At 49.2% G+C, this 21,811-nt stretch overlaps 2 protein-coding genes across 2 annotated transcripts in view; one reads left to right on the top strand and one right to left on the bottom strand.

The window, feature by feature from the left end:
- Nucleotides 1-21,811, bottom strand: part of LOC135174134 (gastrula zinc finger protein XlCGF17.1-like) — an 872,006-nt gene that overhangs the window by 409,351 nt on the left and 440,844 nt on the right. The window lies entirely within an intron of this gene.
- Nucleotides 962-1,516, top strand: LOC135174112 (olfactory receptor 14J1-like). Its single transcript, XM_064141358.1, has one exon. The coding sequence runs from the start codon at nucleotides 962-964 to the stop codon at nucleotides 1,514-1,516; it is 555 nt and encodes a 184-aa protein (XP_063997428.1).

The raw sequence follows: 21,811 nt of genomic DNA, 5'->3' as shown, positions 1-21,811 counted from the left end.
AGAAATTCTATGATTGAACTACCTTGCATACACTGCACCATAATGTTGCGGAGAGCAGGATTAATTCGTGGCCGAGTCGAGAATTTATCAAAAATAGATATTTTTTATTTTTACAAAACCCGCCCCCACAACTATATATACAAAGATTAATTTCGTTTGATAAACAGGTTGAGTTGCATGAGAATTAATCTACAAGGATACCATCAATAATCTGACTATATATTTGAAGTCAGATTTTGGAAAAGGACTCAGCTATCAATTAATAGCAGTTTCTCACTAAATTAAGATAAGCCAAATAACTCACTCAGGCTGGCTCGTGCGGTCTGTCTTCCTCCTCCATCGGCTGCAGGAGTCGTTAAGGGTCGTTAAGGGTCGTTAGGCACACAATCCAGGCACAGGGGAGTGAGCGAGCTCAGGCAGACACATACGTCCAGGCACAGGCAAAATCCAAAGCGGGAACCCTAAAGGCGGGAAGACCCCCAATAGTTATAACCTTCGCTAGACAAAGGGCAGAGTTACCACACCTTAGGCGCGAAAGCGCACGGCCAATCCCAGCCTGGCTCCAGCGCGGGAACTCACGGGGCAGTCCCCGCCCCCTTCATGGCTGCAGGGCAGGCGAGGGGGGGGGGAAACCAGGCGGCTTTTCCCCTTTCCCCCCGAAGTCCGGGCAGGAGAGGAATTTAGGGGTACAGGACTCCAGGACAGCCACCTACCTGGCTGCCCTCCTGGGCAACAGCCTCATCATCACCACCATAGCTTGGCACCACCTCCTGCACACCCCCATGTACTTCTTCCTCCTCAACCTCGCCCACCTTGATCTTGGCTTAGTCTCCACCACTGTTCCTAAATACATGGCCAATTCCCTCTGGAACAACAGGGACATCTCCTATGCAGGTTGTGCTGCTCAGGTCTTCTTTGTATTATTCTTGATTGACACAGAGTATTTTCTATCCTCACCATCATGGCCTACGACCGCTACGTTGCCATCTGCATTCCCCTGCACTATGGCACCCTCCTGGGCAGCAGAGCTTGTGCCCACATGGTAGCAGCTGCCTGGGCCTGTGGCCTTCTCTATGATCTGCTGCACACAGCCAATACATTTTCCCTGCCCCTCTGCCAGGGCAATGCTGTGCACCAGTTCTTCTGTGAGATCCCCCAGATCCTCAAGCTCTCCTGCTCCACAGCCTACCTCAGGGAACTTTGGCTCATTGTGGTCAGTGCCTGTTTAGCCTTTGGCTGTTTTGTGTTCATTGTGGTGTCCTATGTGCAGATCTTCAGGGCAGTGCTGAGGATGCCCTCTCAGCAGGGACGCCACAAAGCCTTTGCCACCTGCCTCCCTCACCCGGCTGTGTTGTCCTCATTTGTCATCACTGTCATCTTTGCATACTTGAAGCCCCTCTCCATCTCCTCCCCCTCTCTGAATCTGGTGGTGTCAGTTCTGTACTCAGTGGTGCCCCCAGCAGTGAACCCTCTCATCTACAGCCTGAGGAACCAGGAGCTGAAGGGCAGCCCCTGAGCAAACTGCCTCACTGGATGCTTTCAGAAGCAATAAACTCTTTGTCTCCTGCTGCAGAGCAGCTCTGGTGTCACTCAGAGCAGGCCCTAGTCAGCTTCTCCAGTTTTGGCTGCTGGTGGTGGGTGCTACCCTTGTGAGAATGCACTCCCACAGTAATGTCTTTCTTCAGACCATTGCTGGTTCAGTGTGACCCAGGAGGCTGTAGACATGAGGAGTTGTGCTCCCTGTGTGCTCAGCTCAGAAGAGCCCTTGCAGGGACTTGTTTCTCTGAGCAGTGCCTGTGTTGCACAGGTCCCAGCACAGCAGCAGTGCCAGGGAGCCCCAGTTCCTGGGCTGTCCTCAGCTGCTCTTTCTGCCCTTCCACACTCTGCTGATAGCTGCTGTGTTGGGGCAGAGGCCTGAGTGCTCTGGCAGCTTGGGCATCCTGCTGCCGTGTGGCAGTGTCTGGCACTGCAAGTAGGAGCAAGGCCACAGGCACTGCTGTGGGCAGAGCCTCCTGGCAGCATTGCCATCCTACAAGGGCATCTCCTGCAGTGCTTTATGCCATGGATATTCCCCACCTCATGGGCTCAGCCCTCTCCTCCATCCCCCAGCAGCTGCTATGGCCCCTTTGGAGAGGGCTGTGACTGTATAAGCACTGCCCCAGAGCAGCATGCAGTGATGGGCACTGCTGTGGGGTCACAGCAGAGTAGAGTGTGCTGAGGAGAGAATGAGTGAGGCAGGGAGGGTGAAGAGAAATTTGGCTGAGGGCCTTTGTCTCCACCCAGCAATTCCCAGTGGCCCTTCCCAGCACTTGCCTGCAGTCCTCAGGGTTAAGGGTGAAGTTTGATCTGAGGCCATCTCCACCCTCCTGCTCTTCAAAGGGCTGCTGTGGGGGAAGGGCCACCCCTGAGCAGGCCTCTCCTCTTGCCTACACTGCCACCCTGGAGCAGAGCTGTCTTCAAAGCCCCAATGGGTCTGGGTGGGGGCAGGGGCTGGAGTGGGCTGCCAAAGCATGAGGAGCCAGAGGGTGAGGGTCCCTCTAAAGCAACACTTCTGCAGCATCAGCAGAGTCTCTCACTGGAAGCTCTTGCCAGGGACTTTGTGTAGGCTGTGTCCCAGGATAGTGTGTGGACTCTCTGAGCCCCTCCCAGTAACAACCACCTCCACCACAGCACAAACTGCACACCCTGAGCCCCTGCCAGTGACAACCACCTCCACCACAGCACAAACTGCACACCCTGAGACCCTGAGCCCCTGTGCTAGTTTGAAGCAGGCTAGAATGTTTTGGTGAGAAAAACTAGATTAGAGGCTGTGAAAAGAAAAAAAAACAACAACAAACAACAGTGATGTCTACTTTCCCTCAGAGTCTTGCTGAAGAAGAATGTAAACATTAGATAACACTCTTGACATTTTTGTCTTCACTTTCTGTCTGGGCTCAGACTGAGCTGCATCTCCCTAACTGCACCTGCCACTCACCTTTGCTTCTTAACCTCTTGGCTGAACCTCTTTTCTTCTTTAGGACTGGGGTAAGGTTGAGAGGGGCAAGGTGAAGGTGCAGGGGTGGTTGAGAGCCCCTCCTGGGGACTCAGGTTTCTGGGAGGGGAGTTGTGCTTCTGTATTACTTTTATCTTGTCTATAACTGTATATACTGTAAATATCTGCTTGTACATTGTGCTAGCTGTAAATAAATAGCTTCATTTATATTCCCAGAACCAGCTGAGTCTAGTCTGGGTATAACTAAAGTGTGTGTGTGTGGGGGGGGGTAACACCTAAACCACCACATATTTTAATTGGCTTTCCCCAATGTGGGGCAAATTCATTTGAGTGACTGTTAATTAACTCTGGGAATCAGAATGAAGTTAATAAAGCAGCTACTGTACTTGGCGGGGGGGCTCTTATGTGGTCTGGTTTCTGTTTTCTTGCATTCAATTGGATCAAAGCCCAGATTGTTTCTTACTTTCTTAATGTAGCTTATATGAAGGCTAAAGCTAAGCTCACAACTGTTTTCTGGTCCTGGGATGATTTCATTCTTGGGTATGCTGGTTTTAATGTCACTGAAAATCTTACCAGTAACATTACAGGGGTATTTGCCAATAATATTACATCCAATCAAAATACTACTTTAACTACTGCATTAATGAGAGTCATTTACCCCAGAACTGAGATGCCAGACCCTTGTAAAGACTTTTACTCAAAGCAGACACTGGCAAGTCTGGTGTTTGTCATCCTGGGTCTTATAGTTTTGATTTTCATATTAATTTTGGCATTATGTGTAAAAAATTCAAATGCAATGCCTGCAAGAACTACAGAAGTCTCTGCCTCAAAACCAAAAGGGACAGTTTTGCAGCAACCAAACCAAAACACAGATAACTCGGGAACACCACCTCCTTCCCAGCCAGGGACAGTCCCTATACCTCCCTCTCCAGACTCTGGGAAAACTGCCTATGTTCCTAGCGGCAATAATAGCAAACCAGGATAGGCAGGCATCCCAGGAGCACAGGAAAATAATGCTAATAATAATATTAGTAACACTAACCCAGCCAGTGCGAACCCCCAGGCAATAGACTAGAACCTTGTTAGCTGTAAGGCAGATCTCAACTCACAAACCCCAGGTCAGACCTTCAGTGATTCAAACCCTCCAGTAGACACGTCTAAGTCTGTTGTTGCACAGGCCATTCTGGCACCTGCTAAGGCAAAAGACAAGACACAGCTTTTGACAAAGTGTGATTCAAAGAAGGATGTAAGAGAGGGGACCTCTGGTGATCAGCAAGAGGAGGAAGAGGAGGCAGTTAGTCTGGCGAGACCTGGCAAACATGCTGAAATGCAGTACTCAAATGAGAAGAGTACTGTGAGGTTGGCTGCCAAGAAAGAGGAGGGTTCCAATGAGTTTAAGAGTGCTATGAGGAAGGTTCTGTTTCTAGCCCGAGACAACCAGATCAACAGGAGAAGAGGAGGATGATGACATCCAGACTCCAACAATCCACTCAGAGAGGTCAGGGAAGTTAGGAAGGAGTACTCAAGGGAAGCAGGAAAACCAATCCTAAGCTGGCTAGTGAGATGCCATAGCATTGGTGCTAATGCCCTGCAGGTAGGAGACAAGTCTGCCAAGCAGCTGGGGCCACTCACCAAGGAGAGTGGAGTGGACAAATACCTGGCAAGTCCTCTTGGTAGGGTTAGCTTGTGGACACGCCTTTTGTTGGCTGTGGCTATGAGATATCCTTCCAGAGATGATCTGCCATGGGCGCCAAGAAGTGGAACACCATTGAGCAGGGAATTCAGCTTCTGAAGGAGTTTGCTGTGAAGGAAGTGCTTTATGGAGATCATGGCACACATGAGCCTGATGACATTCCTCTTGGAACAGGTCTCATGAAGAAGCTTATTAAGCTATCTCCTTCCTCCTATGCTAACATCTTGGCCAGCAAGTTTCTATCAAGGGGTGAAAATGGAAGGTCTTTCACTGTTGGTGAATTCACTGACCAGCTCAGGCAGGTAGAGGACAGCTTGACACATTCCACCCTAGTCTCTGCCATAAAAACTATGACCACAGAGATGAAAGAGAGTATGAAAGACCTGAAGGAGGATCTTAAAACCTCAATTTCCAATCTGGTAAAGGATACCATTCCTGCATCATCTGAGTGGGTGGCATGTTTCTTGCTAGTCAGGAACAGACACCCACCTCCTGCAAGGCAATTCCAGCCCAGGAGGAGACAAATTCCACCCAGACATCGGCAATCACGTGCGTCACTGTGGATACTTCTGCGTGACACATACGGTGAGAACATGAAAAAGTGGGATGGTAAACCTACTTCAGCTCTTTCAAAGAGAGTCAGGGAACTGCAGAGGGGCAGAAACAGAGACAATAGTGCCAGGAAAGTAGCTGTCACTTCTTCAGCTCCCCAGAGCAACTGCAATTATTCCAACAATTGCGGTTTCTCTCACAACAACAGCAATCACTGTGTACACCCCACATGCCATGTTCAGCATTAGGGGGTGCCCTGCCGCCAGCCAGGAGGAGGAAAGGGATAGTGGAGAGAACCGAATCTATTGGAAGTATTCATTAGTGTGCCTGGCAGTTCAAAGTTCAGCAATACAGGGCTTTAGTTGATTACAGGAGCTCAGTGGTACTTTATTGCCATCAAATTGCAAAGGGACAGAGTCCATATCTATTTTTGGAATCACTGGTGGATCTCAGGAGTTAGACTAGTGTTGCAGGCTGAGATCAGTTTAACTGTAAAGAGTGGAGGAGAACATACTATTCTAACTGGGTCCTGATGCACCTTGCATTTTGGGAATTGACTTTTTAGACAAGGTTGTTTCAAAGATCCTAAGGTTCACAAATGGGGGCTTTTGGAATAGCATCTGTAGAGATTGAGGAGATAATTGAAGTTGTTTGTTAACCTGATCTTTCTGATGAATCTGCAGTTGTGGGGACATCATGACATAGAGGATCGGAAGTGCCAATTGCAACTCAGGACTGTTCACCACTGGGCAGTACAGAACTGAACCGTGACTCTTTGTTCCCATTCATCAGCTAATATCGTCACTGGAGAGTCAGGCTGTCATCAGAAAGCACATTCACCTTTCAACAGTCCCATCTGGCCTGTGCATAAACTGAACGGCAACTAGAGACTCACAGTAGATTTCATGCCCTCAACAAGGTGACTCACCCCAGAGTGCAGCTGTGCCAGACATGCTGAACTCCAGTTACGAGCTGCAATCGAGGGGGGGAGTGAGGGAGGCTAAATGGTATGGAACCATAACATTGCTAATGCTTTCTTCTCTATTGCCATAGCAAAGGAGTGCAGGCCTCAGTTTGCATTCACCTGAGAGAGGAATCCAGTACCAGTTCAACCGTTTGCCTCAGGGGGTGGAAACACAGCTCACCATCTGTCACTCAGTCATCCACAATGCACTGGAGAAAGGTAAAAGCTCCAGAGCACATCCAGTTCATCGATGACATCATTGTGTGGGGCCAAACTGCTGAGGAAGTCTTCGAGAAAGGTAACAAAATCATGACATTCTCCTGCAAGCAGGTTTGGCCATTAAGGAGAGACAAAGGGTCAAAGGACCCTGCCAGAGAAATTCAGTGGTCTGGGAGGGCGGTGGCAGGATGGTCCGCCGACACATTCCTCAGGAGTGATTAGTAAAGTCTCTACCATGGCAGTTTCCACCAGTAAGAAGGACACACTTTCTTTTCTTGGGTGGCGGTGGATTTGGGAGACTACACATTCCTGGTTTCAGTCAGATTGTCAAACCTCTGCATGATGTGACTCGTAAGAGTAGCAGACTGTTGAGTGGGGACCTGAACACCAAGCAGCCTTTGATCAATAAAGCGAGAAGGGTAGTCCATGCAGTGGGCTTGGACCTGTGAGAACTTGGCCGGGACATTAAGAACATTCTGTACATGGCTGCCAGTGACAGATGGGTTCAACTTGGAGCCTTTGGCAAGAGCTCCAAACGAGACATGTGGTCATCCACTTCGTTTCTGGGGTTGTAGCTACAGAGGTTCAGTGGCAAATTACACCCCAACAGAGAAAGAGATACTAGCAGCCTATGAAGGAGTGAAAGCAGCTTCTGAAGTGATTGGAACTGAGTCACAATTGCTGTTAGCTTCTAGACTGCCAGTTCTAAACTGGATGTTCAAAGGCAAAGGTTCATCACCACATCATGCCACAGATGCAACCTGGTCTAAATGAATGGCTTTGATAACCCAACGAGCACAAATGGGCAATCTTGATCAACCTGGTCTGGTGGAGGTGATCACCAACTGGCCGGAAGGCACAGACTGTTCCAAACCTCCAGAGGAGAAATAACTCGGTGCTGAGGAAGCTCCTCCCTAGTGGTGATCTCTCTGATCAGGAAAAGAACTATGCTTTGTTTCACAGATAGTTCTTGTCGTCTTGTTGGGAACAAGCGAAGATGGAAGTCAGCAGTCTGGAGTCCTACCAGGAGAGTTACCTAAACGAAAGATGGAGAAGGAGAATCCATCAGTTCGGCTGAGAGTAAAAGCTGTTCAACTTGCTCTTGATGGTGGCTGAACGTGAGGAAAGGCCTATCCTTTACCTCTACACGACGTCGTGGATGGTAGCCAATGCTCTATGGGGGTTGCTAAAGGACTGGAAGAAACATGGTTTGCAGAGGAAAGGGGAAGCCTATATGGTGTGCTGATCGATGGCAGGACATTGGATGCACGGCTGGAGAAAATTCAGTGAAGGTGCGGCACGTAGACGCACACATGCCTAAGAGCAGAGCTACTGGAGGAGCATCAACACATCCCCTTGGACTCTGCCTATCTGTTCAGGCAGGTCAAGGTCCCGCTGCAGAGCCCTTCTGCCCTCCAATCCCGCGCAGAGCCTATCTGCCCTCCACCTTACACGAACCAGTGGCCCTGGGCAGGCCAGACTTTATGGCACAGGTTTAGTATATGCCCCTTTTGTTGTATCGATGTGTTTAGCTCTGGTGTGGGCAGAAAAACATGTCCAGGCAAGACACGGCATGAATAAGCCTATTTTCGGGCCGATGGGACCCTCCACGACAGGAGAGAAGTGGAGAATGATAGCAATGGGCCTCGGGCTGGACAGTCTCACCTGCAACATGAGGTTAGGGATGGTCACTGTGTCTTGGAGAGGTGACAGTGTGTGGAGATCAGATCAATTGATTCCCTGTCCTAGCTAGCACAGATGCACTGTGCTGGCAGGAGGTGACAGCTTCCAAGCCATATCAGAGCAGTGCAAGGCTGCAAAGGGAGGGCTGAGCACGTTGCTCTCTCATTCAAACCACAGAGTGAGAGGAATTTGGAGTATCCAGGACTCACTGGGAAATGGCTGCCAGAGGTCTCTACAATGTGGGCATTTGGGGTTGATCTACCAACTGGCTTCCTCCCCAGCCACCACCTCATCCATTTCTTCAGTCCTGCTAGCAACAGCCTGGCTCTAAAGAGGCTATGGGAGACCATGGCAAAGGCCTGGCCAAGGTCCAGGAACAAAGCATACCCTTCCCTTTTCCACACCCACAGAGGTTCTTCAATCCCTCTTTGTGTTGCAAACGGCTGGAAATGGCTGCAGGAGGGTTTGATCCATCACCTTCCCAGGGACTGTGGTGAGGGTGAGCAGCCTGCAATTTGCCCATCCTCCTTCTTGTCCTTCTTGAAGATGCCTTTTCCCAGGAGCCCAGAACCTCTCTGAGGGCTACATACACGTTTCAGGGCATGGTCCAGAAAGGGTGACCTGAGCAGACAGTGCCTGTCCAGGATGCCTGAGATGAATCTTACTGGGGCAGTGGGATTTGTTCTGGAGTCACACACAGAAGTGTCAGGGCTCTGCCAGGTGTCCACATCTGAGCTTGCCTTGTGCACTCCTTTATGCACTGTGGGATGCTCAGAGCCAGAGTCTTTCCCCATCACTCACAGAGGCCTCCTGCTGCCCCTGCTGGAAGCTGGGAGGCTTCTCCAATCTCCAGTGTCTCGGGACCCCAACAATAGCTGATGGTGCTCGTGGTCACTCAGGGGCACCTCACCTCTTGTGCTTACATCTGATCTGCACAGTGCAAGCAGGCACTGCTGACCTACTGATTCTGTGTGCTGCCACAGAGGGACAGGGAAGCTCTCCAAGCTGGGAGTGAGAGGTCAGTGCTAGAATGGTGGTTGTGAGGGGCTAGTCCAGGATGATTGCCCTGGGGACAGCTTCTCCAGGGTATCAAGTGAACACAGGCAAAACCAAAACCCATCCCTGAAGGTCCTTCAGGTCTCTTGCAGGAGGCCTGGCTGGGAGGACACTGCTGTGTGACCCTTCCCTGCACACTCACACACCTCATCTGTTCCCTGGGGTTTGCATCTGTTGGGCATGCACTTGAGGGAGACTCTGGAGGAAGACCTAAGCCTTCAGACACTGCCCTGAGGAGATCACCTTTCTTTGTGGAACTGCTCTTCTGGAGGCCAGCTCAGCCACAGCAGTCCCCATGGCCTGTCTGTGCCCATGGTCATGGGACTGCCGTGCAGCAGGATGGTGCCCAAGCTGCCAGAGCACTCAAGCCTTGCCCCAGCACTGGGGCTCAGCAGGAGAATGTGGAAGTGGAAAGAGAGCAGCCCTGGGAAACCAACATGCTGGGGCTTCCTGCAATGGCTGCTGTGCTGGGCGTCATTTCTCCTCCTACTCTGCAGAGTGAAATTCTCCCTAAAGCTCCAGAAAAGTCTTAGGGGAAAGATCTCAGAGAAGCAAATGTTACAGAAAGGCCTTTTAATTTGTTTAAATACACAAGAAGCAGAGTTCTGCTTGCACAAACTCTTGGCCAGAAAAGCAGAGAGTGAATTACAAAGGGTGTCATGAAGATAGAAACCTTAATACTCCTTCCCCTCCCTCCAAAAAGTACAGCAGCCAGGCCGGGCCTGCACTGAGTGACTTCAGAACTGCTCTGCAGGAGAAGAAAAAGAGTTTATTGCTTCTGAAAGCATCCAGTGAGCAGTTTGCTCAGGGCAGCCTTCAGCTCCTGGTTTCTCAGGTGCAGAGGAGAGAGTTCACTGCTGGAGGCACCAGTGCAGAATTGACTGTGGGCTTAAGGCCGGCAAAAAGCCAGTGCCAAGAAACAGGGAGAGCACAGCCAGGTGAGTGATGAAGGTGGCAAAGGCTGCGTGAAGGCCCTGCTGAGAGGGCATCCTCAGCACTGCCCTGAAGATCTGCACAGAGGACACCACAAAACAGGCTCCAGCTGCTGCTTTGCTCCAACTTTCAGGTTTGCTTAAGGCCCAGTGCAAAGCTCCTAGGAGCAAGCAGCTTGTGGCTGTGGTCTCTGCCATGCCATCTGCCACTGCAGAGGAGCTTGGCTCCACCAGCTCTCCAGGCAGGTGCTGCCTGCTCTGGACTGCCCTGTGCCTGCCTTTCAGCACACTAAAGGGGCCCAGCTGCCTCTGGCTTGCCACACAGCTCCTGCACTTGAGGCCCCTAAGCCCTTCACAAGAGACTTCCTCTGGGCCTTCTCCAGTCTCTCCATCCCCCTTTAAAAATGGGAACCTCACATCTGATGTGGCATCCATCATCCCTGGGGCAGTTCAAGGCAAGGTTGGATGTGGCACTTGGTGCCATGGTCTAGCCTTGGGCACTGTGGTAAAGGGTTGGACTTGATGATCTGTGAGGTCTCTTCCAACCTTGGTGATACTGTGAGTGTGTGTGTGTGTGTGTGTGTGACTCCCATGCCCCTCTCCTAAGGACACTGCCCAGCTGGTCACATCACAGCCTGTCCAGATGCATGAGGTCACTGTGCCCAGTGCAGACCTTGCCCCTCCTTGGCTTTGTCCAACTTCAGGAGGCCTTTGTTAGCCAAATCCACTCACATGTCAAGGTCCTGTGGACTGGAATTCCAGCACAACATCATTTAATGTCCGAGGGCAGTGCCTCAAACAAGGTAGCAATGTGGGGAGTCGCAGGACACTGCAGGCACAGAATGAAAACTGTTTCATGGAGTTGCTACCCAAGGTGGTAAATAGCACAGAAACCTCAGCAGCAGCATTAGAAGGTGCAGCACCAGAAGTGCTTGGCCAGAGGGGGCAGATGTTCAGTGTGAAGCATGTCACAACAGTGACAGAGAAGGTCTTGACTGGGAACAAAGACAAACAGAAGCAAAGGATGTGGTCATTGCTGTCTGGGGTACCCTGTGAGGAAGCTCTGCCCTTGTTGTGAATGACTACTGGGATCAGGGAGGCTCCAAGAGTTTTCCCTAATTGAAACTCTGAAGTGAAAGGGAGGGGAGCATCATCAGGGCTGCAAGGCACTGCAGAAGCTGTCTCAACCAACCCCAGCTCTAACCAGGATCATATGAGATTGCTCAGGGCTTTCTCCAAATATATGGTGGCTACCTCTTGGCACACAGCTGGTGCACAGTCCCTGGGAAACAGCGTCCAGTGTTTGACTATGCTCATGCTGGAAAATTGTCTCTCGGTGTAGCCTGAACCTCACTCTTCAGCTCATTGCTGCTGTCCTGTGTCGTGGACAGGAGCCTGACTCAGTCTTCCCAGCAGCAGAGCCATGCTGCTGCTTGTGCCTCCCAAGATCTTCCTTTGTCCAGGATGGACAAGCCCAGCCCCCTCTGCTGGGACTCTTTTCCTCTCCCCCTCTGCACACAGTCACGGCCCTGAAACTCCACAGAAGGCTTGCAGGACGGAGCTCAGAGGAACAAGTCCCTGCAGGGTCCTATCTTGTGTTGAGCACACAGGAAACACAGGTCCTTATGCCTGCAGTCTCTGGGTCACACCAGATAGGCCAAGGCTGAATCAGAAATGGCCTGAAAAAAAAGTTTGTGTGATGACAACATTTTCAGAAGGGTAACAGCACCAGCAGCAGGAAAAATTCCATCAGTCAGGCTGGGCCTGCACAAGTGCCACCAGAGCTGCTCTGCAGCAGGAGACAAAGAGTTTATTCCTTCTGAAACCATTCAGTGAGCAGTTTGCTCAGGGCAGCCTTCAGCTCCTGGTTCCTCAGGCTGTAGATGAGAGGGTTCACTGCTGGGGGCACCACTGAGTACAGAACTGACACAACCAGGTTCAGAGAAAGGGAGGACATGGAAAGAGGCTTCAAGTAGGCAAAGATGCCAATGCTGATGAACAGGGAGAGCACAGCCAGGTGAGGGAGGCATGTGGCAAAGGCTTTGTGGCGTCCCTGCTGAGAGGGCATCCTCAGCACTGCCCTGAAGATCTGCACATAGGACACCACAATGAACACAAAGCAGCCAAAGGCTAAACAAACACTGACCACAATGAGCCAAAGTTCCCTGAGTAGGCTGTGGAGCAGGAGAGCTTGAGGATCTGGGGGATCTCACAGAAGAACTGGTGCACAGGCATTGCCATGGCAGGAGGGGCAGGGAAAATGTATTGCCTATGTGCAGCAGAGCATAGAGAAGGGCCACAGGCCCAGGCAGCTGCTGCCATGTGGGCACAAGCTCTGCTGCCTGGGAGGGTGCTGTAGTGCAGGGGTCTGCAGATGGAAATGTAGTGGCCATGGGCCATGACGGTGAGGAGAGAAAACTCTGTGTCAATCAAGAACAATACAAAGAAGACCTGAGCAGCACAACCTGCATAGGAGATGTCCTTGTTGTTCCTCAGGGAATTGGCTATGGACTGGGGACAGTGGTGGAGATGGGCACCCAGGTCAAGGACGGTGAGGTTGAGGGAGGAAGAAGTACATGGGGGGGTGTGCAGGTGGTGGTGCCAGGTGGTGGTGGTGATGATGAGGCTGTGTCATGGAGGGGTTTCTCTTATTCCTCCTCTGTTAGGAGGAGGTGAGAAATTAATTTGAGGTGGTATAAATTTTTTATAAAATTATTTATTAAAATTAATATTTACAAATTTTTACCACCCCCAATCACTATGTAATCAAGTTCGTCGTGCAAGTTTATGAAAACAGCTTGGGATATATTTTCAGGGGATTGATTATTAAATGGAAATATCAAATTATCAACAACTATAGACAGAGAGAAAGATTCCCTTAGGCTTAATGCCTCTTAACAACTATACTGTCTGCCCAGCAAGGGCTGAAACTGTGTCTGCTCTTAAGACAGAGGTAAGTTATATTACAAAGGAATTAAAGCTTGCTTAAATGTGTTGCTCTTAAATACTAATCATTAATCACCCTCCCGGGATTGTGTCACAAGCGTGTGACCAGTATTCGGTGTCTTGGTGAAGCTGGAATCTGTCCTGGCTTGCAGGAGAATGATAAGTGTTCCCAGTCTATGGGGTAAACAGGATTTCTCTGACCTTCTCTCCTGGAGTGAAGTGGTCTCTGCCTCGGTGCTGCTGCTTCTGGATGCCATGTCCAGGGATGATCAGCTGGCAGGATTTCTAGGTGCAGGAGAAGGATTTGTCCATGTAGCTTCTGACAGTCAGTCTCACAGCTAGCAGGCTGTGTTTGTAGGTTAGCAGACAGTCCTGAAGTCTGCTGGGGCCTGGATCTTTCCAGGCTTACAGGACAGATGATAAGCAGTATATGCATGCTGCAGGGAGACTTGAGCTCCATAGATAAATGCAGGGGGGGGGGTGGTGGGGGGGGGGGGGGGGTGCAAGCCAGTGTGTACGGCTGCTCGAGGCTTAGGCAGGGGGCTCTTGGCTCCCCATATATGTATGAAGTGCAGGCCTGCAGGCACTCTGCTCCTCAAAGGGTTCGCAGACAGCTTAACTGCGCCTTGAGATCAATGCAAGAGGGCTGAGCCTCAGTAATGTTTGCAAGAGAGCGAGTAAGGCCTGACTCTGTGTCTAGGCCATGCAAGCAGGTCTGTGCTGCTATGTGGATTGGAGAGCTGAGCTTGATCCTCTGAACACTCTGAATGCTCTGAATGCTCTGAACATGTGGTGCTCCTTTACACCCCTCTTTATAGACTCTGAGCCGAGATTCGTGGCTTATTTGGCCATCTAAAGTGACCAATCAGGCTGGCAGTAAGCCAAACCTTACCCCAATAGGCAGTAGCTGTTTGCCTGGACCCTCCCAATTAGGGGATTACCTGGGCGGACCCCAGGGGTACATGGACTGGGTGTGTGTTTGTTACACAGCCTGTTTACTGCCCCATAGGTCCCTGGCAGAAAAACATGTCCAGGCATGTAGAGGCATAGAGAAGCCTCAGTTTTGGGGCTGCTGCCCCTCCACCACAGGCTGTTGCCCAGGACAGCAGCCAGGTAAGTGGCCAGGAAGAGGCAGAAGTGCAGGAGCTGCAGCTGCTGTGTGTCGCTAGATGTCGCTTTTTGCATGCTGACTGCCGAAGTTGAGGAAAATGGACTTACGCACTCCAATATGAAGTGTAAATGTAAGCCGTTTAATACACAAATCAGAAGGCTTTTTATACTGTTACAGGATTACATGTCGATTTCTAATTGGTCCATGCTACACATTTCTGTGGTTTAAAGCATAATCATTAGTAGATACAAAAGGTATTTTTATAAGCAGTACGTGTGCTCATATATCAAACCCTACATTTCCAGATGTGCAGATCCTTTGTTCTAAGGTATATTCATGACTGATTTATTACTTTGTTTTGCTTCACACAGCTGCACGACAAGGACACAACATCCTCAGGCTAACCTTGCTTTTTTCACAGAAAGCACGAAGAGGACACAGCATCCTTGGGCTGACCAATGTCTACCCGCTGTGTTCCAGTCGCCTACATATTGATTGCAAAGCAACAGCTCCTACAAAGTTTCCCACAGCTGTGTGCTTGCGAATGGCAGGAGGAGGAAGTGGCTGATGGAGCTGCTTTTGGGCATTGCCTGCCTCTGGCCATGGAGACCTGTCCAAAGGTAAAAAGACAGTGACAGGTTAGGGAAGGTTTCCCTCAGGCTCACCATAACCTCCCTCCCTGGGTTGCAAATGGAATGGATCGGCTCAAATCCAATGGCTTCAATTGCAGAAGGGACACGGAATTGCCATGAAGAGACCTCTGGTGTCTGAAGAAAAAGTGACCCAAATTCCAATCCCAGGGAACAAGTGTCCCATGGAGAGGTGGAGAAAGAGGGAACATCACTGCAGTGCTCCAGAGACAATGATGGGGAAGATGGAAAGGCAGAGGGTTTGCTGTGAGGCTGTGGTGGGGTTTAGGTGTTACTCGCCCCCCCACACTTTAGAAGTACCCGAACTAAACTCAGCCAGTTCTGGGACTATAAATAAAGCTATTTATGTACAGCTAGCACAGTATACAAGCAGATATTTACAGTATATACAGTTATAGACAGAAATATACAAATGAAAAAGGTAATACAGAAACACAGCTCCCCTCCCAGAAACCTGACTCCCCAGGAGGGGCACTCAACCACCCCTGCTCCTTCCCCCTGCCCCTCTCAACCTTACCCCAGTCCTAAGGAAGAATAGAGGTTCAGCCAAGAGGTTAAGAAGCAAGGTTAGTGGCAGGTGAAGTTAGGGAGATCCAGCTCAGCCAAAGCCCAGCCAGAAAGTGAAAGAAAAATGGTGAAAGTGTTATCTAATGTTTTCCCTTCTTGTTCCCATACCTCTCAGTGAGACTGTGAGGGGAGTAGACATAACCATTGTTTTCCTTTTCATAGCCTATGATCTAGTTCTTTCCACCAAAACTTTCTAGCCTGCTTCAAACTAGCACAGAGGCCTTCTCCTTACCCAGCTCTGCTCGGTGCTGCTCACATAATGGCACCAAAGGGCATTTGTCATCCTTCTGTGTGCACACTCAGAAGAAGCCTTCAGCTGCAACCAGCTGCTGAGATGAAGGTACCTGCAGGAACTACAGCTGCATTGTCCTGCACCCACAGACTCACTGTGTCAGCGACTGCAGCGACTTCTCCTCCAGTGAGCTCTCACTCATCTTCCTGGTCCTGACCAGCTTGAAGCTCTCTCTGCCTTCCTCATCTGCCTGAGATGCCCTGGCAGTGCCCTCAGCCCTGCTGTGCTGTTTCAGAGGAGCTGCTCCTGGGCAAAGCTGTCTCTTTTCAGTGCTGCCTGCTTGCCGGCAGCTCCCTCCAGCCCAGGAGCCTGGCACAGCTTAGCAGAAGAGGACTAACCCAAGGCATTTAGTGACTCCTCTGATGGCTCTGTGGTCTAGTCCCTGAACCTCAGAGACAGAGATGAAGCTAAAGAAACCTCACAGGAAATCAGGTGCAAACTGCCAAATTTGCTGGACTGTTAATGGATCCCACTGAGAACCATCACTGACATAGCCTCTCCAGGGGCTCGTTACTGTGGGTGGAAGGGCAGCCAGAGTAGCAATGCACACCAGTGTGGTTAGAGCATTCTCCATGTTACTGTGGCCATACAGCTTCTTGTATGCTACCTTGGGAGAGCTGTGCACAGCTAACTTACTGTAAGATTGGTACATGTGGAAGGCACAGATAGGGTTAAGGCTGTGCATAAGGCACAGAGAGGTTAAGGCTTAAGGAAAACAATTATAGGGTCAGCCTCCTGCAGCCAGCAGATCCTGCCCCCTTGCAGCTGGACATGGGGGTTTGTTTCAATGCCTTAGTTCCTGCTTCTGAGATGAACTCCAGGACGCTCCTTGCAGCACAAGTTGCTCATGTTCATCAAATCATGTCCTCTGTCAGCAAGAAATCCATCCACGATTTCCCCTTTTTCCTTTTGGGCAGCACTGAGAGTGCCCAAAGCCTTCTCACTTCTTCAATCTCTTCTACCAACTGCTACTCATGAGACCTTGGTCCTGCAATAATTCCCTGCATGCATATAATCATATTGCAGTCCTGCAGTTACGTTGGTCCATGCTGATCAATCCTGGGCTTGATATGCATTGGTTCTTGTCACAGGGGGGGGGGGTTCTTTGCCACCTACGCCAATTGTGGGGGAGAGGAGAAATCAAGTGGTGAGAGACAATATTCTATAAAAAGATGTAATTTATTAATTTCAATATTCTGAACTCTGCCACCTCCAATCCGTGTATTTTAATATTAAAAGGATCCACATGGTCATGAAGACATTTTAGGAATAATACCAAAGCATAACTTATTAATAACTGGCAAACTGTGATGGTTTGGGGGTTACCCCGCCCCTCCCACACTTTTGAATTTGCCCCAGCTAACTCAGACGGACCCTGGGAATATAGATGAAGCAATTTATTTAAAGCTAGCAGAATTTACAAGCAGCTATTTACAATATATACAGTTATATACAATTATATACAGAAATATACAAAGGATAAACAATACAAAAGCACAACTCCCCTCCCAGAAACCTGAGTCCCCAGGAGGGGCTCTCAAACCACCCCAACACCTCCCCCCGGTCCTCTCAACCTTACCCCAGTTCTCAGGAAGAAAAGAGGTGCAGCCAAGAGGTTAGGGAGCAAGGCTAGTAGGAGCAGGGTTAATGAGATGTGACCAGGTCCAAGGCAAAAGCAAGAGTGAGAAACAAAATGGAGAATAAGACTTTCTTCTTCCCAGAGTTCTCAGCGAGACTGTGAGAGAAGTTGACATCAATTGTTTTTCATTTCACTGCCTGTTATCTAGTTCTGTTACCAAAACATTCCAGCTTGCTTCAAACTAGCACAATCCACCCCTGTCTACTTCGCTCAGAGCATCGCTGAGAATTATCCAATCTGATCCAAACCAATATTTACAATAAAACAATATATACAAGTTCAGTTCACTCTTCAATCAGATGTAGGTGATTCAAAAGTTCAGAACAGGGACTCCCAGCTGATGTTGGGTTCGTGCTCACGTACTGTAGATTCTATCGTAGATTCTCTCAGTGTTGGGCGCCGATGTTACCTAGAACAGAAAACTCCTAACAGCTTGGATTTAAACTCTCTCAGCTAAGGTTAAATTTCTCTGTGGAATACACTGAATTTCACCATTCTCCAGCATTACCCAGTATGTATGACCAGGACCTTCAGCAGAAACCACCCCTCGGACAGGTTTCCCTTCGCCCGAAGGAGAAAATACCCAAACAGTTTTCCCTAACAGATTATTTTCACGTACAACAGGAACTTTATCACCGTCTACTGTTTGGACCGAAATCTGATTGTGCGGGTCCTGCTCTGTTTACTGAACCTCTACTATTACCAACCAGGTAGCTTCTGCTAAATGTTTGTCCCCAGTTTTTCAGAGTTCCACCCCCCATGGCTTTTAGGGTGGTTTTCAGCAAACCATTGTAGCGCTCAATCTTCCTGAAGCTGGTGCATAGTAGGGTATGTGATAGATCCATTCAATACCATGCTCTTTGGCCCAGTTTTTCACAAGATTGTTCTTGAAATAGTACCATTGTCTGACTCAATTCTTCTGGAGTTCCATGTCTCCACAAGATTTGTCTCTCCAAACCAAGAATGGTGTTACGTGCAGTAGCATGTGGAACTGGGATAGTTCCAACCAGCCAGTGCGGCTCTACCATCGTTAGCACATACTGCTTGCCAGAACGAGATCGAGTAAAGTGATGTATCAATCTGCCAGGCTTCACCATACTTGTACTTTTGACCATCTCTCACCATACCATAAGGGCTTGATTCGCTTAGCCTGCTTAATAGCAGCACAGGAGTCACAGTCATGGATGACTGGGTGATAGCGTCCATGGACAATCAATTGACCTATCGCGAGCCCATCGTATGGTTCCAGTCTCTGCCTTGATGTCCCAGATAGTCATGGGCCCACCGGAGCTAAGAACAACTCACCTCGGTGTTTCCTATCAAGGTCAATATCAAGTTCAGAGTTGGTATCAACTTGAGCAATCTTAGCAGCTGGTCTGCCTTCTGGTTATGTTGATGTTCCTTAGTAGCTCTGCTCTTAAGCATGTGTGCATCTACGTGCCGCACCTTCACTGGAGTTCTCTCCAGCCATGCGTCAATGTCCTGCCATAGATCAGCACACCAAATAGGCTTTCCTTTCCTCTGCCAACCATTCTTCTTCCAGTCCTTTACCCAACCCCATAGAGCATTGGCTACCATCCACGAGTCGGTGCAGAGGTAAAGGATAGGCCAATTCTCACGTTCAGCCACATCAAGAGCAAGTTGAACAGCTTTTACCTCAGCAAACTGACTGCATTCTCCTTCTCCATCTTTCGTTCGGTAACTCTCCTGGTTGGACTCCAAACTGCTGACTTCCATCTTCGCTTGTTCCCAACAAGACGACAGGAACCATCTGTGAACAAAGCATAGTTCTTTTCCTGATCAGAGAGATCACCATAGGGAGGAGCTTCCTCAGCACGAGTTATTTTCTCCTCTGGAGGTTTGGACAGTCTGTGCCTTCCGGCCAGTTGGTGATCACCTCCACCAGACCAGGTTGGTCAAGATTACCCATTCGTGCTCGCTGGGTTATCAAAGCCATCCATTTAGACCAGGTTGCATCTGTGGCATGATGCGGTGATGAACCTTTGCCCTTGAACATCCAGTTAAGAACTGGCAGTCTAGGAGCTAAAAGCAGTTGTGACTCAGTTCCAATCACTTCAGAAGATGCTTTCACTCCCTCATAGGCTGCTAGAATCTCTTTCTCAGTTGCAGTGTAATTAGTCTCTGAACCTCTGTAACAACGTCCCCAGAAACCAAGTGACGACCACGTGTCTCATTTGGAGCTCTCTGCCAAAGACTCCAAGTTGGACCATTGTCACTGGCAGCCGTGTACAGAATGTTTTTAATGTCTGGACCAGATCTCACAGGTCCCAAGCCCACTGCATGGACTATTTCTCGTTTGATTTGATCAAAGGCTGCTTGTTGTTCAGGTCCCCACTCGAAATTGTTTCTCTTACGAGTCACATCATGCAGAGGTTTTACAATCTGACTGAACCAGGATGTGTAGTCTCCAAAATCCCACCACACCAAGAAAGAAAGTGTGTCCTTCTTACTGGTGGGAACTGCCATGTTAGAGACTTTGTTGATCACATCCTGAGGAATGTGTAACGGCGACCATCCTGCCACCGCACTCCCAGAAACTGAATTTCTTTGGCAGTCCTTTGACCTTGTCTCTCTTAATGGCAAAACCTGCTGCAACAGAATGTCAATGATTTTGTTACCTTTCTCGAAGACTTCTCAGCAGTTTGGCCCCACACATGGATGTCTATCGATGTACTGGATGTGCTCTGGAGCGTTACCTTTCTCCAGTGCATTGTGGAGTACTGAGTGGACAGATGGTTGAGCTGTGTTTCCACCCCTGAGGCTAACGTTGAACTGATACTGGATTCCTCTCCAGGTGAATGCAAACTGAGGCCTGCACTCCTTTGCTATGGGAATAGAGAAGAAAGCATTAGCAATGTCAATGGTGCATACCACTAGCCTCCTTCGATTGCAGCTCGTACTGGAGTTCCAGCATGTCCGGCACAGCTGCACTCTAGGGTGTGTCACCTCATTTTAGGGCACGAAAGTCAACTGATCAGTCTCCAGTTGCCCTGTAGGTTTGCGCACAGGCCAGATGTGACTGTTGAAAGGTGGAATGAGCTTTCTCGATGACAACCTGGCTCTCCAGTTGACGAATCAGCTGATGAATGGGCAACAAAGAGGTCACGGTTATTTCTGTACTGCCTATGATGAACAGTTTGAGTTGCAATTGGCACTTCCAGGTCCTCTATGTCATGATGGTCCCACAACTGCAGATTCATCAGAAAGGTTCAGGTCTAATAGACAATTTCAATTTATCATCCTCAATCTCTACAGATGCTATTCCAAAAGCCCATTGTGACCCTTAGGATCTTTGCAACAACCTTGTCTCAAAAGTCAATTCCAGGAATGCAAGGCGCATCAGGGACCAGTTACAATAGTAATTGTCTTCCACTCTTTACCAGTTAAACTGATCTCGACTGTACCTAGTTAACTCTTGAGATCCACCAGTGATTCCAAAAATAGAAATGGACTCTGTCCCTTTACAATTTGATGGCAATAAAGTACACTGAGCACCTGTGTCAACTAAAGCCCTGTATTTCCGAACTCTTGAACTGCCAGGCCACCTAATGAATACATTCCAATAGATTCGATTCTCTCCACTATCCCTTTCCTCCTCCTGGCTGGAGGCAGGGCACCCCTAATGCTGAACATGGCATGTAGGGTGTACACAATGATTGGTGTTGTTGCGAGAGGAACTGCAACTGTTGGAACAATTGCAGTTACTCTCAGGAACTGAAGAAGTGACAGCTACTTTCCTGGCATTATTGCCTCTGTTTCTGCCACTCTGCAGATCCCTGACCCCCTTTGAAAGAGCTGAAGTAGGTTTACCATCCCATTTGTTCATGTTCTCCCCGTATGTGTCACGCAGAAGTATCCACAGTGACGCATGTGATTGCTGATGTCTGGGTGGAATTTGTCTCCTCCTGGGCTGGAATTGCCTTGCAGGAGGTGGACGTCTGTTCCTGACTGCAGAAACATTCACCCATTCAGATGATGCAGGAACGGTATCCTTTACCAGATTAGTAATGTTTTTAATATCCTCCTTCAGTTCTTTCATGGTATCTTCAAACTCTGTAGTCATAGTCTTTATGGCACTGATTATACCAGAATGGGACAAGCTGTCCTCAATCTGCCTGAGCTGATCAGTGAATTCACCAACAGTGAAAGATCTTCCATTATCACTCCTTACTAGAAACTTGCTGGCCAAGATGTTAGCATAGGATGAAGGAGCAAGCTTAATCAGCTTCTTCATGAGACCTGTTCCCAAAGGAATATCGTCAGGCTCATGTGTGCCATGATCTCAATAAAGCACTTCCTTCACAGCAAACTCCTTCAGAAGCTTCATTCCCTGCTCAACGGTGTTCCACTTCTTGGCTGCCCATGGCAAATCATCTCGGGAAGGATATCTCATAGCCACAGCCAACAAAAGGCGTGTCCACAAGCTAACCCTACCAAGAGGACTTGCTAGGTGTTTGTCCACTCCACTCTCCTTAGTGAGTGGTCCCAGCTGCT

The sequence above is a fragment of the Pogoniulus pusillus genome, unplaced genomic scaffold, assembly GCF_015220805.1.
Source record: "Pogoniulus pusillus isolate bPogPus1 unplaced genomic scaffold, bPogPus1.pri scaffold_47_arrow_ctg1, whole genome shotgun sequence".
NCBI classification, from domain to species: domain Eukaryota; kingdom Metazoa; phylum Chordata; class Aves; order Piciformes; family Lybiidae; genus Pogoniulus; species Pogoniulus pusillus.
This window is presented reverse-complemented; position numbering and strand designations above follow the sequence as displayed.